This window comes from Schistocerca cancellata, chromosome 8 (genome assembly GCF_023864275.1).
Source record: "Schistocerca cancellata isolate TAMUIC-IGC-003103 chromosome 8, iqSchCanc2.1, whole genome shotgun sequence".
NCBI classification, from domain to species: domain Eukaryota; kingdom Metazoa; phylum Arthropoda; class Insecta; order Orthoptera; family Acrididae; genus Schistocerca; species Schistocerca cancellata.
The window spans coordinates 479470517-479486536 of NC_064633.1; the positions used below are offsets into that span (position 1 = coordinate 479470517).

The following is a 16020-nucleotide window of genomic DNA, read 5'->3' on the forward strand; positions in this document are numbered from 1 at the left end:
CAACAAACCTACCGAAAAACTGTCGAATACATGATATACTTCTTTCCAAAGACTGAAAAGCGAGCTTTTAAGCAGGTGGTCACAAAGTTTTCGCTGATCAGTGTATATTGGCCCCGGATTACACGTTACCTAACTGACCTAAAACAACCTAGCATTCATCAGTATATATTCTGTTTTCCTAGTTGTCACTCTGTTCGTGGGAAATTAAGGCAATTCCTTGGTGCTTTTTCGGTGATGATCTGCACTCAAGATGGATAGAAGACTTTACATAACCGAACCGAAATGATGTCTTCAGTATTACCTGTCGCTTCATCTTCTAGTCCTTAACGAATTGTATGAAGGAGCAGGTCTAACACCCCGCAGCACGGATTTCGTCGCCGGTTCCCGTCGCTATAAAAATGGCATCAGAATACGTGTCTGTCATCCGCTTTCAGTTCCCGTAAGAGCTCCCTCGCCCTTGACGTAGAACGGAATCACAGCTGTATTTTACCAGTTTCTGTGGAGAAACCAAATCCTGATGGCCTGCTGATTCTGCATTCAGTTTTACATGACAGAGCCATTGCTGTACACGTGGAAGATCACAGTCATTCTGTATTTTAGGTTATACATCTATATTTAATCCTAAACACATGAGTCGAAAATGGAAAATATCATTTTCTACTCTAGAAGAAGTGGGGAAAAAGTGTGAAATTTTGAGATCAAAAAATTTGCTCACCAATTCTGGGACCTTCTCAAAGTCTGTGGAAGCAACACAGGGCCACATGCAATCACAGAGCTACGAATTCTGCATGGCGAAGATACACTTAGTGCAATCCCAGGCGGCTTAAAGTTGATTCTACTACACCGTTTGAGAATGGTTTTCGGAGGTTTCCCACACTCATCTAGTCGTATATTGGCCCTGGGTTACTCTTTATCTAACCAGCCTAAAGCAACGTATCTTTCAGAATACATTTTGTTCAACTCCTGTTATGCCAGTCGATACTAAAAAATATAAAGCTTTAAACTAATGCGAAAAATACATTAAAGTGAACAGATGAGATGTTTTATAATCAAAGTTTTGTGGATGGCACCAGGGTTGAATGAGCCTTTTGAAAGTTTATTTCCTGTTTCTCTAGCTCGTCGGACGTCCTGGATTTAATCATATGAGGATGTAATTTTATATTGTCGAATCGAACAGATGACATCCAGACTTTTTTTTGCTATCGTTTCGGCCTGCTATGGACCACGAAGATTTTTATCTCTTCCCTGATTGTGTTTTTCTCTTTTGCCAGTAGATTTTCATTTTGGCTGACTGTGCTTCTTTTCTCTGTTTTGACCATTTGCCGGCAGGACGTGGAACTGGCGTAGTAAGCGAAATAAGATTTTTAGTAATTTTGACTTTTCTCTGAAAACTTCTCGATCCTGAATGTCATCAAATGAAATTTCAGCTTCCTGTAAATCCTTTTTAATTTGGCAAGCCCATTTTGAATATGATTTTGTTTTTGAACTTGATGAATGTATGCGATGAGTAAGTGTTTGCCGGTTGATTCTTTTCAGATGACCAGAAAACAGCATTCTCCGCTTCCTCATGCTGGTAAAAATGTCTTCTGTATGTTCGTATAATTCACAGTTGTGTCTTCGGCGGAATTCTCCGTTTTCGTTGATAGGACCAAGAATTTTCCTCAAAATTTTCCGGTCTTTTATTTCAAGTTTTCGTAGTGGTCCTTTCTTCGTCATGTTTAAACATTCTGATGCATACAAAGCTAACGGTCTAATTATGGTGTTATAATGACAAACTTTTAGGTTTAAAGACAGGCTTTTGCTTTTGTATAAGTCTTTGCACAGATGAAAAGCACCTTCTAGTTTAGAGGACCTACTTTCTACAGCTGCATTTTCTGAACCGTCAGGTGTAATTATTTCTCCAAGATATTTAAATTTCTTCGACTGCTTGATTTTCTCTTGTTCTATTCAATATGTGGAGGAGCGTGTTTAATGTTTGTGATCAATTCAGTTTTGTTAAACGCTATTTTTAGGCCAGTCTTAGCAGCAATTGATTGTAGGCAGGACACTTGAACCTTAGCTTCGTCAATATTATTTGCAATGAGTGCCAGATCATCAGCAAAAGCCAAATAGTTTCCACTGAGGCCATTTCTTTTGTGTCCAATTTGAATCCCACAACCTGGCGGTACGGTTCTTTACCACTCTCTGACTATCTTTTCCAGGACACAGTTGAAAAGCAATGGAGAGAGCAGGTCACCTTATCTCACCCCTGTACAGATTTCAAATGATTCTCGTAGTTCGCCTCTGAACTTGACCTTTGACACTGTGTTATTTAAAGTGGCGCTTACCAGATTGATTGTCTTCCTATCTAGACCAAATTCGGCAAGGGTGTTCCTTATTGTTTCTCGATCAATTGAGCCATACGCTTTTTGACAGTCGACAAAGGTCACAACAAACGAATTTGATCTTGATTTGGCGTTTGATATAACAGATTTCAGGTTATGGATCTGCTCTGCACAGGATCTTGATGTCCTGAAACCAGCTTGATATTCGCCCAATTGTTGATCTAAGATTCAGCTCTGTTTAACAACAGTTTGGAAAAGATCTTGTACGTGGTTGGAAGCGAAGAGATTCCTCGGTAATTAGTCAGATTACTCTTATCGCCTTTTGTATGAAGTGAGTGAATAATTGCAACGGTCCAATCTGGAGGTAGAGTTTCAGTCTCCCAAATCTTCACTATGATATCATGGAGATGTTTCATTGTATCATGATCTGCGTATTTCTACATTTCAGCGAAGATGCGATCCTCACCTCCAGATTTGTTATTTTTGAAGCCTTGTATAGTTTTCATGATTTCATCTGATGTGGGAGGGGGGACTTTCTGCAGGAGGAACAGTAGGATAGAAATCAAGCCTTTCATTTGGATTTTCAACATTCAGTAGGGATGAAAAGTAATTTCCAAAAGCTGCAGCACATGATTTGTCATTCAAATTTAGTTTTCCATCGAGTCCTCTTATGTGTAACGTAGGAGGTTTAAACTTCGATAGTTGTGATTTAAAGGCTTTATAAAATTCCCGAGTGTGACGTCTTCTAAAATTCGCTTCTGTTTCATCGATTTGGTTTTTGTTGAAGAGTCTCTTAGTTGTTCTCACTAGTTTTGATGTATCTTTCCTAACCTTCAAGAAGTTTTCGTAATATTTGGAGATTTTCTTGCTATTCCATTTTATCCAAGCCTGTCTTCGCTTTTCAATTGCTTCATTACAATCTTCGTTCCACCAAGCGTGTTTACATTGTTTATTGGTCAGTATAGTTTCAGTGGCTGATTGTAACATGGCATCTTTAATTCTGTTCCAATCTGTTTTATTTGGTTTGCGGTGTAGAGTTTCTGTAAATTTGTTGTTGACATCGTTCAGTTTACTTATATCAAATTTTGGAGGTCTGTTTTTTCTTGTAATATTGGAAAGGTTCTTTCGGCTATCTGGAATGATATTAATTTTTACCAGAGGCAAGTAATAATTAGAATTAATGTTGCCATCCTCAAAACTTTAACAATGATAGTTTCCCTGTTGGATTTTTTAGAAATAGCTATATGGTCCAGCTGGAATTCTCCAAACATTGCTTTAGGGTGTTTCCAAGTTTTGGCTTTTCGAGGTAGACGCTTGAAGGCTGTGGATTTTAAAAGATCACAGTTCTTACAAATATCACTTAGTCGTTCACAATTTTTATTTGTTCTTTTATGTTCAGGGTATCTCCAACAATTTGTTTATACTTTCTTTCTCTACCAATTTGTACATTAAAATCGCCCATCAAAATTATGGAATGGTGTTTTGGAACTTTGTCAGTTGTTTCTTCAAGTTTTTCCCAAATTTTGTCCACTAATACTGATTCTTTTTTGTTTGAATCATTTGTGGGAGCATGGAAATTTACTATCGCAAAAGCTTTATTCATAGATTTGAAAGACAGTGGTGACATTCTTCCACAACCTGAAGAGAATCCAAGACTGAATCGATCATTTTCTTGTTGACAATAAAGCAAGTGCGCAGATGTGGTATAATTTTTGTGACTCTTTCGCCAGGTTTTACTTTGAATATTCTAAAGCCTTCTGATTCAAAACAACATTCATCTGTGAATCTGGTCTCCTGTACAGCTTATATCATTACATTTTTTTTGTCTTAGTGTGTCTAGCCTTTGTTTCAATTTTCCGACTTGAAGAAGAGAGTTTATATTTATGTTTGCCAGGAAAGTCTTAGATTTCTTGTGACATGATGTTGTAGACTCCTCAGAATCCGCAGGTCTACTTGTCCCATGAAAGGCAGGGGATTGGTTGCCAGCTGGGGTATGTAATCCAAGAGGTTGTGTTTCCATCATGAAAAGAGTATGAAAATAAAATAAGGAAATTTTGGGTTATCGCAAAGGATAACGGGGTTTTGACTAATGAGGTAGTTAGCCTCACAGTGTGTGAAATTCTGCCGCCCATTCTGGGTCAGACGCTGTTTGCAGCCACTCATTCTGAGACAGACGCTACAGTTTAGTAGTTTTGGTCCACCCTGGCTATTTCATTTCACCATTATCACCCATATCTGTGAGACATTCCCCTATCCGCCACCCGGGGAGGCGCCCGATGGGGACTAGTAAACCTCACACTTTATGTATTTGTGTTTGTTGATAATATAAAAAGTGTACTTCGCATAAAATATTGAAATATACTTACCATTAGGAACCAAAGTAATCTACTTTAAAAATAGTGGGTAGATAACTGTCAGTCATTAGACGAACAACTGGTTTTGTTTGCCTCTTGTCAAATTAAGTTCTCGAGGCACGACACGTTTCCAAACTCTCCGAATCAGTTATGCCAAAAATGGCAAATATTGAATCTTGCCCCCTCCGAGAAAAAGCCGATTTCCTGAATCAAGGTACGTGAAATGCCTGTACGATCCTGCACAAATAAGAAAACAAACTGTCTGTCCTCTAAGGTGCTAGTCATGTGGACTTTTGAGATCCTGCATAGAGAAGGGCCTGCGTGAACCAAGATTCGCATGGAAACCCGAACAACGCTAGGAGCGATATTGTGGACTGATGAATTACAGTTTCAATAGGCAATCGTGCTGCTGTCGAATTCCGATGGTAGACGTTTCCCCCTTTTGCACGAGGCTTAACGATCCTCTCGCAAACAACCTACATTGAAATGTGATTTCTGAATGAGAAATTCTCTAATAATTTTTACCTACATACGGAATCTACAAGACGCTATTCACAACTTTTACTGCTGCTGCACTGAAATACCAATAATTTGCATTAGCATCGACTGCACGTTGCTTCCCTAATACTGTTGTTGCAGAAAGGCTCAGTGAAAAGAAAATGTGCCATGTGCGGCGCAACGTATTTTTCCGCCGGTTTACTCTGACTAGTGTGCTAGCGGAGTGGGGTTAATTCTCTACACTACTGCAAAATTAAATCACTCTAAATAAGAATCGCAACCTTGCTTTGAACCACATGACAATACTTCAACTGTTATTCCTTCATACCACTAGAAAATGTCCTGTTGTACCCCAACCACTATCAGACAGCCTCCCAGATTCGAATATTGGATTCGAAAACGTGCTCCGCAAATGTTCAGTACATAAATGGAATGTATTTCATCAGGTGAGACTCGCCGAGTTGCCCTCGTCCAGTCAACACCAACTACAGGCAGCTGATGGCTCCACGCTCTACTACGCAGCCTCTTCCTACCTAGAACAGGCATGCTCCCTAAACTGCGACACTCGCCTAGAAAACCGTCATCTTACGCAGAATTCTACGCCCGCGTGCAGCAACCTTCCTGCGAACTTTCTGAAAGCTTTGTGTACTGGCAAAACAACATTGCTCATTTCTCAGGATCACTCACTTCCCGTGAAACACACTCATCACTTCTGAAACATCATCTCCACCCTACAAGGCTCGCGAATCGTCTCCTGTATAGACTGAGCCGTACTCCGGCTCGCGTTTGTGCCGTTGACAGGTTGGCGTCGTGTATTTGGATTGCGACGTCTTGTTTTCGTAATGCTTTCTTTGGCGCCACTACGTTTACTCGCTTTGTCTGTCCGTGAGTGGCAGCAGCGGCGTTTATCGATAGCGAGTACAGGGGTACTATCTTTGGAGCCACCTCTAGTATTTACGGGTCGTCGTGTGTCGGAGTTGAGATGGGACGGAGCAGCAGTGCAGGTCCGCCAGTACTCGCCGTGGCAGCTGGCGATATTTGCACTGCCCGATGGAAGGATGTGGTCGCGAGAGTGCACGACCACGTCGAGGTCCGAATTCAGCGAGTTTAAGTTGAATGGATCGTTATATTCGATTAATGCAACTTTCACTTGTGTGTGTGTCCGTCCCTCGAAGTGACCTCATGCCATCAAGCTGTCAGTTGGCGGTTTTTATACTCCGACGTTTCCCTTGCCTGACTTGATTGGCGACGACCGATGGTTGGTCGTTCGGTCGGTCGTCTCAGTGGGCGACGTGTATCTGGTCTTTCGACCGTTTCTTTGTTCTTAACATTCATGTCTGCGTGCAATTCGTCTTGTTGCTGTATATTGACTGTTTTAGCATTGTTTGAGTTGGTTGCGGAATGGTCTTTTGCGGTTCCATGTGCATCTAGTCAGATTTTGAATAGGCAATTTCGTCTTAACCCTGTCTGTGTACTAGGATTTGGTGGAGCCAACTTGTGTAATTAAATGCTTGTCATTTGACGATGCTAACTGTTATTCTATCGTCGTATTGGTTATCGCATCTTAGGTGGATTTTGCGAGTGTGCTGCTCGGCGTAAGCTGTCCCTAGTTTGAGTTGCCATCCTGTTAAGTGAGCATAACTCTTGGTTGCCTGTCTCACAGCTTACGCAGCTGTAGGGACTTTTCTCAGGTCGATCCCTGTATCACTGTCTGTGGATCACTACCTTCTTTATTTGGTCTGATAGCGTCAATTGTTTAAACATAATATTTTGTTTAAATTATTCCTAATGCTTATGGAATTCAGCTAACAAATAATTTGAATTCTTCTTAATAAGGCCTTCAGCCGTCAGTGTAACTTGTGTTACAGTTAATTTTTTTTTAAATGAATGTTTTAAAAAAATTATTTTCTTAAATAAAGTTCATGTGCTTATTATGCAATCAACGGTAACTGATTAGGACCGCTTCACACCTTTTCCTGCTTTCCCTAGTTCCCACATTTCATCCACGAAGAGTGTCGGCTGACCTCCTTAGGCAAGCTTCCAGCCGATCCACAAAATTGCTTTATCGTCCACTACTTTCAGCCATTCGACCTCAGGACCAGAACGTATAAATTTTCATAGGCCACTTCTTCCTCCCATTAATACCATTCGTTGGCGAACGGCGACGCTCTACCAGGACTTTCTAAGACTAGTTACAATAACACAAAACATACACTATTGCGGGAAAGTCATCATTCTTGTAGCCAACATACTAGACCCGAGGAGCGAGATCCCTTGCCTCCGCTACTGTAAATCGGCTCTGGCGCCTACAACAGCTAAAGGACTAATCCGCGAGTGCGGGAAGGGGTATGGTGTTACGTACTGGGTGACATGACAGCGGCAGCCCTCTGAAATGCTGATCTGTATGTGCTGATGCACGTGACTGATGTCTCCACTTATTTGTACAATAATTCTTTTTAGTCATCAGTCTTCTGACTGTTTTCATAGACACACAACGAATTCCTCTCCTGCGCCAATCTATTCGTCCCCGAGCTGCTCTTGCACTCAAAGGCCTCAGTTATTTGTTGAATTTATTCTAATATCAGCCTTCCCCCACTATTTTTGCTCTCTATTGCTCCCTCAAGTACCACGAAGGTTATTCCTTGATGTGTTAACTATGTCCTTTCATCCTGACCGTCCTCCTTATCAGTAATTTCAATATGTTCCTTTCTTCTCAGTTTCTACGGAGAACGTCCTCTTCCCTTTTCTTACAAGACCACCAAAGTTCAGCATTATACTGTAGCATCACATCTCAAACGCTTCGATTCTCTACTGGTCCGATTTACCATAGTCTATCAATCACTGCCGTACAATGCTATGCTCAAAATGAACATTCTTATAAATTTCTTCCTCAAATTGTTGTTATTGTTGTGGTCTTCAGTCCTGAGACTGGTTTGATGCAGCTCTCCATGCTACTCTATCCTGTGCAAGCTTCTTCATCTCCAGTACCTACTGCAACCTACATCCTTCTGAATCTGCTTCGTATATTCATCTCTTGGTCTCCCTCTACGATTTGTACCCTCCACGCTGCCCTCCAATACTAAATTGGTGATCCCTTGATGCCTCAGAACATGTCCTACCAACCGAGCCCTTCTTCTAGTCAAGTTGTGCCACAAACTTCTCTTATCCCCAATCCTAATCAATACTTCCTCATTAGTTATGTGATCTACCCATCTAATCTTCAGCATTCTTCTGTAGCACCACATTTCGAAAGCTTCTATTCTCTTCTTGTCCAAACTATTTATCGTCCATGTTTCACTTCCATACATGGCTACACTCCATACAAATACTTTCAGAAACGACTTCCTGACACTTAAATCTATACTCGATGTTAACAAATTTCTCTTCTTCAGAAATGCTTTCCTTGCCATTGCCAGTCTACAGTTTATATCCTCTCTACTTCGACCATCATCAGTTATTTTGCCCCCCAAATAGCAAAACTCCTTTACTACTTTAAGTGTCTCATTTCCTAATCTAATTCCCTCAGCATCACCAGACTTAATTCGACTACATTCCATTATCCTTGTTTTGCTTTTGTTGATGTTCATCTTATATCCTTCTTTCAAGACACTATCCATTCCGTTCAACAGCTCTTCCAAGTCCTTTTCTGTCTCTGACAGAATTACAATGTCATCGGCGAACCTCAAAGTTTTTAAGTTTTTATTTCTTCTCCACGGAATTTAATACCTACTCCGAATTTTTCTTTTGTTTCCTTCACTGCTTGCTCAGTATAGAGATTGAATAACATCGGGGAGAGGCTACAACCCTGTCTCACGCCCTTCCCAACCACTGCTTCCCTCTGATGTCCCTCGGGTCTTATTACTGCCATCTGGTTTCTGTACAAATTGTAAATAGCTTTTCGCTCCCTGTATTTTACCCCTGCCACCTTCAGAATTTGAAAGAGAGTATTCCAGTCAACATTATCAAAAGCTTTCTCTATGTCTACAAATGCTAGAAACGTAGGTTTGCCTTTCCTTAATCTAGCTTCTAAGATAAGTCGTAGGGTCAGTATTGCCTCACGTGCTCCGATATTTCTACGGAATCCAAACTGATCTTCCCCGAGGTTGGCTTCTACCAGTTTTTCCATTCGTCTGTAAAGAATTCGCGTTAGTATTTTGCAGCCGTGACTTATTAAACTGATAGTTCGGTAATTTTCACATCTGTCAACGCCTGCTTTCTTTGGGATTGGAATTATTATATTCTTCTTGAAGTCTGAGGGTATTTCGCCGGTCTCATACATCTTGCTCACCAGATGGTAGAGCTTTGTCAGGACTGGCTCTCCCAAGGCTGTCAGTAGTTCTAATGGAATGTTGTCTACTCCCGGGGCCTTGTTTCGACTCAGGTCTTTCAGTGCTCTGTCAAACTCTTCACGCAGTATCGGATCTCCCATTCATCTTCATCTACATCCTCTTCCATTTCCATAATATTGTCCTCAAGTACATCGCCCTTGTATAGACCCTCTATATACTCCTTCCACCTTTCTGCTTTCCCTTCTTTGCTTAGAACTGGGGTTCCATCTGAGCTCTTGATATTCATACAAGTGGCTCTCTTTTCTCCAAAGGTTTCTTTAATTTTCCTGTAGGCAGTATCTATCTTACCCCTAGTGAGATAAGCCTCTATATCCACACATTTGTCCTCTAGCCATCCCTGCTTAGCCATTTTGCACTTCCTGTCGATCTCATTTTTGAGACGTTTGTGTTCCTTTTTGCCTGTTTCATTCACTGCATTTTTATATTTTCTCCTTTCATCAATTAAATTCAATATTTCTTCTGTTACCCAAGGATTTCTACTAGCCCTCGCCTTTATACCCACACGATCCTCTGCTGCCTTCACTACTTCATCCCTCAAAGCTACCCATTCTTCTTCTACTGTATTTCTTTCCCCCATTTGTGACAGTTGTTCCCTTATGCTCTCCCTGAAACTCTGTACAACCTCTGGTTCTTTCAGTTTATCAAGGTCCCATCTCCTTAAACTACCACCTTTCTGTAGTTTCTTCAGTTTTAATCTACAGTTCATAACCAATAGATTGTCGTCAGAGTCCACATCTGCCCCTGGAAATGTCTTACAATTTAAAACCTGGTTCCTAAATCTCTGTCTTACCATTATATAATCTATCTGAAACCTGTCAGTATCTCCAGGCTTCTTCCATGTATACAACCTTCTTTTATGATTCTTGATCCGAGTGTTAGCTATGATTAAGTTGTGCTCTGTGCAAAATTCTACCAGGCGGCTTCCTCTTTCATTAAGGCCTATGTTTGATAATAACAGGCTTTTATTGCTCCGGAACACCCTCTTTGCCTGTGCTAGTCTGATTTTTATGTCCTTCTTGCTTCGTCCGTCGTGGGTTATTTAGGTTCCAAGGTAGCACAATCCCTTAACTTCGTCTACTTCTTGATCCACAGTATTGATGTTAAGTTGAATGCTATTCTCATTTCTGTCATTTCTCACTACTTTCGTTTTTTTGCGTTTTTCTCTCACTCCATATCCTACACTTATTGGACTGTTCATTCCATCCAGTAGGTCCTGTAATTCTCCACTGACGATGGCAGTGTTATCAGCGAATATTATCATCGATATCCTATTAACCTACTCTTGATCCTTTCTTTTATTTCCGTCGTTGCTTCCTCTATGTACAGATTGAACAGTAGGGACAAAAAGCTGCATCCCTGCACTACTCCGTTTTTAATCCGAGCTATTGGTTCTTTCTGTTCCAATCTTATTGTCCCTGCTTGGTTCCCTACATCTTACCCCTGTTTTTATCATAATACCCAACATGTGGGGACCATTTTACATAGTCGAAAGCTTTTTCGAGGTCTAGGAACCATGAACGTGTCTTGATTTTTCTTCACCCTTCCTTTCATTATCAACCGCAACGTCAGGACTACCTCTCTAGTGCCTTTACCTTTTTTAAGGCCAAACTCATCATCATCTAACATATACTCAATTTTCTTTTTCAGTCTTCTTTATATTATTCTCGTTAGCAGCTTGGATGCTGTTGTTGAACTGATTGCGCGATAGTTCTCGCTTTTATAAGATTTTGCTATGTTCGCAATTCTGAGGATAATTTTTTTTCTGTAAGTATGATGGTACGCCGCCAGTCTCATCGATCAACGTGAATAGTGGTTTCGTTACCACTTACCCATATCATTTTAAAAATTGCGTGGTATATTATCTTTGTCTTCTGCCTTATCTGATTTCAAGCCTTCCGTAGCTCTTTCATCTACATCTACATCTACATCTACATGGATACTCTGCAAATCACATTTAAGTGCCTGGAAGAGGGTTCATCGAACCACCTTCACAATTCTCTATTATTCCAATCTCGTATAGTGCGCGGAAAGAATGAACACCTGTAACTTTCCGGAAGAGCTCTGATTTCTCTAATTTTATCGTGGTGATCGTTCCACCCTATGTAGGTCGGTGTCAAAAAAATATTTTCGCATTCGGAGGAGAAAGTTGGTTATTGGAATTTCGTGAGAAGATTGCGTCGCAACGGAAAACGCCTTTCTTTTAATGATATCCAGCTCAAATCCTGTATCATTTCTGTGACACTATCTCCCATATTTCGCGGTAATACAAAACGTGCTGCTCTTCTTTGAACTTTTTCGATGTACTCCGCCAGTCTTATCTGGTAAGGATCCCACAGCGTGCAGCAGTATTCTAAAAGAGGACGGACAAGCCCCCTTAGTAGGTCTGTTACATTTTCTAAGTGTCCTGCCAATAAAACCCAGTCTTCGGTTAGCCTTCTCCACAACATTTTATGAGTTCCTTCCAATTTAAGTTGTTCGTAATTTTAATACCCAGGTATTTAGTTGAATTTACGGCTTTTAGTTATACTGATTTATCGTGTAACCGAAGTTTAACGAGTTCCTTTTAGCACTCATCTGATTCTAATACTGGATCCCCTATCTCTTACTTAACGAGTCCAATTTCTTCTATAACGTCATCAGGTACTTCCTCCCCCTCACATAGGCATTCATTCTACTCTTTCCACCTATCCGATCTCTCTTAATGTTGCAACGGTTGTTTTTCATTTCACCGAAGGATGTTTTGAGATTTCTGTATGTTGAATCAGTCCTTTCGACGAGCATTACTTTTCGATTCTGTCATACTTATCCTGCAGCCATTTCGCTGGAATTTTACGAAGTAACTGTTTATTTGCAGCTGTTTTCCGACTTGTACTTCATGTATCCAGGGGACACCTTCGCTAGAGCTGTAGTGAACACCAGCAGTCTACCCGTTTACTACTACTACTTCGACTACAACGGAACCGGCTACACGGAATACGGTAAGCGTTCACCGCTAGGAATTGCTTTTGCACACACATACATTTTCTAGACTAGCTTTATAGTAACATTAAATATACTATTAATAACTCCAATTATTTAAAATATCACAATGCTCAAACTCCATTTAATAATACATATTACTGTATGCACTCTTAGTTTCACCAGATTTGACATTAATCCAGTTTCTGAGTAATATTGTTTTCTATGTTCGTTTATCCGTTAATACTGCTATATAGGAAATTCCTAGTACAGTTATTGTAATTCGATATATTTCACAGCAGTTATTTTTCCGTTCAGTTCCTTGGAATCATCAGTAGTGGAAGACAGCAGATATTGAATCTACATTTGCAACAACCAATAAGTTTAAGACACATAAGCAGGGTCTATTTATTGTTAAAAATTACACGCGTCTGCCTCACTTGTGTACGTAGTGAAATGAAACAACAGTGCTTCAAAGGGAAGTGCTTATTCTGTCTTTCTCTCACTGATAACAACAGAAAAATAAACGACATGACGCAGAAAGACATGTACGAAGGACAGTAAGAACAATCAGTACATCCACTACAGTAAGCCAAATATGCACTGTATTGTTAACTGTAGATTAACAGGCGCAAATCGCGTATCTATCTGTAGCAACCACTGAGGTCCAGGTCATCCCGTAAAGAGATGCTTTCTTTACACCTCTCCGACGAAAACTTTAAAAACGAATATTGTTCCCAAAGTGAAAAATTTTTATCAGTTACAATGCTGTCATCGTTACACTCAGCGAGACGGGCGAATTATCTCAAATTAATTAAAAGCCAAAAACGAAAAGTTGCGAAAAAATAAAAGTCGAAATCTACCTGGGATCCGGACCTGGATCTTGGGCTTTTGCGGATAATGCTGCAGGCTGTCTCTCGCTTTAAACATAAATATTCGTCTGAGTGAAGCTACTCATGTACCGCAATAAAGTTAAAAACAATGAATAGTAGGAGTATGAACAAGGACAGTGGCGTATTTAAGTTTACAAAATAATGACAAGTTTATTAAATCTTCAGTAACTACAACTAGCTGATAAATCTTACTCGAAAACGACAAACACAAATCAGATAAGAAATGGTGTTTGGTAGGCAAAGCACACATTGGCGTGGAAGCTACACAAAGCTTGGAAACTTCAACAAATCTGCATTTGCTGCCCATATTGCTGAAGAAAACCATTCAGTTAGAAACATTGAGAACAACTTAAAACATTTTACATCTAGCAGAAAAAGGAGCCACTATGAATATATCAGAAGAAATAGAAATACACACACAAAAAACAGCACCCCAGACTATATCCCTAATGAACAAACAGTTAGATAACACCCCTTTCCTGAAAAATTTCCAAACATTATTTTCCAACCTCCAAAGCAAATAATATTCCTACACCTATCTGCACATCACGTAGCAAATTTATTTGTTACTATAATTCTCATGACGTTAAATGTAATTAAATAATGTACTGTTTTACCTATACAGTTCTAAAAAAAAATGGAACAACTTTATAATTAATGTAACAGTATCTACTCAAAAAACTCAAAAAGTCAATGTCTCTCTGCACTAGTGTTAAAAGCGTTTCATTTGCATAAGCGAATATATGATCTTTTTCCATACATAGGGCATCTTCAAATGTTACGATATATAATAGCATCTTTGATACTCATATGTTTGTAAACTGTTTGCATGTATCAAAACATGTGGTGAGTGGTACAAATCTTTTCAGTGACAAATCTAAAGTGTTCAGTGAGAGAAATTTACGCGTGCCAGAATAAGAATGCAGTGGGAATGTATTCACATCTGTTAGACGAATGTTACGAAAACAAACACTCCAAACCGACATTTTACGTAAGTCACATCCAATGAAAATCTGTAAAGCATAGCGTACTTATAATTGTGTATATTTATATTTTAGGACAATTAATCTGTAAAAAACGCACCACATATTATAAGGAAAGCATATAAACAGTCTGAAGATGAATCATAATGATTCGAAACCGGTAACAGTACCCTCTGAATAAAGTAACTGAAAGTAAATTTGTGTCTGGTTGCTGTCCCAATACCATCAACATTTGTACACAAATTCTCCTCTGACTTAATCTCTTTTACAACGAAATCTGACTTTGTTTACTTCCATCCACTGTGAGGTCCACTTCTATTCAAATGGAATCAATTACGATCAGCTGTACCACTAACAATGTTTGAGCTGAGCATATCAGAGCAGTGAATACCATTAAAAACCCTACGCCGTTGCAGCAATACTTTACCCTTTCAGCTTGATTCAGGCGGCAGCAGAAAACGGTGTGCTGTGGGCCAGAAAGCGGGGCGCTGCGGCAGCCCTAATATTCTGACGCCGCCACGAAATTTCGCAAACTGCGCGGTCTGGCGTTCTGATTATCAGAACCCCGGAAACTTCCATATCAGAGCCCTGAAATCCCCCCAGATTTCAATGTTAGGTGCATCCGTTCGCTGGTCTGGTCAAACCGATTTGACTCACAGGAATGTCGGTGGAATGTTATCCACCCCTTCTGCGTTATTTGTTCTAAAGTTTCCAAAGCTCTTTTGGATCCTGATTCTAAAACTGGACCCCTGTCTTTTCCATATCGACTCTAATTCCTCCTTCTATCACATCATCAGACACGTCCTCAACCACCGTAGACGCCTTAAATCTACTCTTTCCAACTGTCCACTCTCTCCTCTGCGTTTAAGACTGGAATTCTTACTTTTAATCCCAGCGATGGTTGTTTTGACGTTTCTACACACTGGGTCAGTCCTTCCTACGATCACTTCTTTTTCGATTTCTTCACATCTGTCCTGCAGCCATTCAGCCTTGGGTTCCTTGCACTTCCTGTTTATTTCATTTGTTATTTGTATTGCTGTAGTCCTGTCTTTCCCTGAATATTTTATACTTCCTTCTTTCGTCGATCGATTGAGGTATTTCTTGTGTACCCAAGGGTTTCTTCGCAGCTACCTTCTTAGTACCTCTGTTTGTCTTCCCAACCTCTGTGATTGTTCTTTTTAGAGATATGCATTCCTCTTCAGCTGTATTGCCTACTCTGCTATTCCTTAGCGCAGTATCCACGTCATTAGCTAACTTCAAACACATCTCATCCTTCCTCAGCACCACAGTATGCCACTTCCTTCCATACTGATCCTTCCTTACAATCCTCTTAAACTTCCGTCTGCTCTTCATCATTACGACTTTGAAATCTGAGTCTGTATCTGCTCCTTGGTATGGCTTACCATTCTATATCTGATTTCGGAATCTCTGTCAGACCCTGGTGTAATCAATTTCGAATGCTCCCATGTCTCCTCCACCTGTGATTCTTAAACGGAGTGCAACTATTATCACAAATTTATTGCAGTACAACAATTACTATTTCTCCTCTCTCATTCTTACTACCCATCCCATACTCTTCCGTAACCGCTTCTTTTAGTCCTTCCTCTACACTCACGTTCAGACTTTTGATATTCCACGTCCTGTTTCGTAGAATGTTACCG

At 40.2% G+C, this 16020-nt stretch overlaps 1 protein-coding gene across 1 annotated transcript in view; it reads left to right on the forward strand.

Moving 5' to 3' along the window:
* The window catches only part of LOC126094741 (cholinesterase 1-like), a 127220-nt gene that overhangs the window by 96002 nt on the left and 15198 nt on the right, over positions 1 to 16020 (forward strand). The window contains exon 8 of the mRNA XM_049909289.1: positions 12380 to 12503. Coding sequence (XP_049765246.1) covers positions 12380 to 12503 — 124 coding nt within the window. The remainder of the gene's footprint in view (positions 1 to 12379; positions 12504 to 16020) is intronic.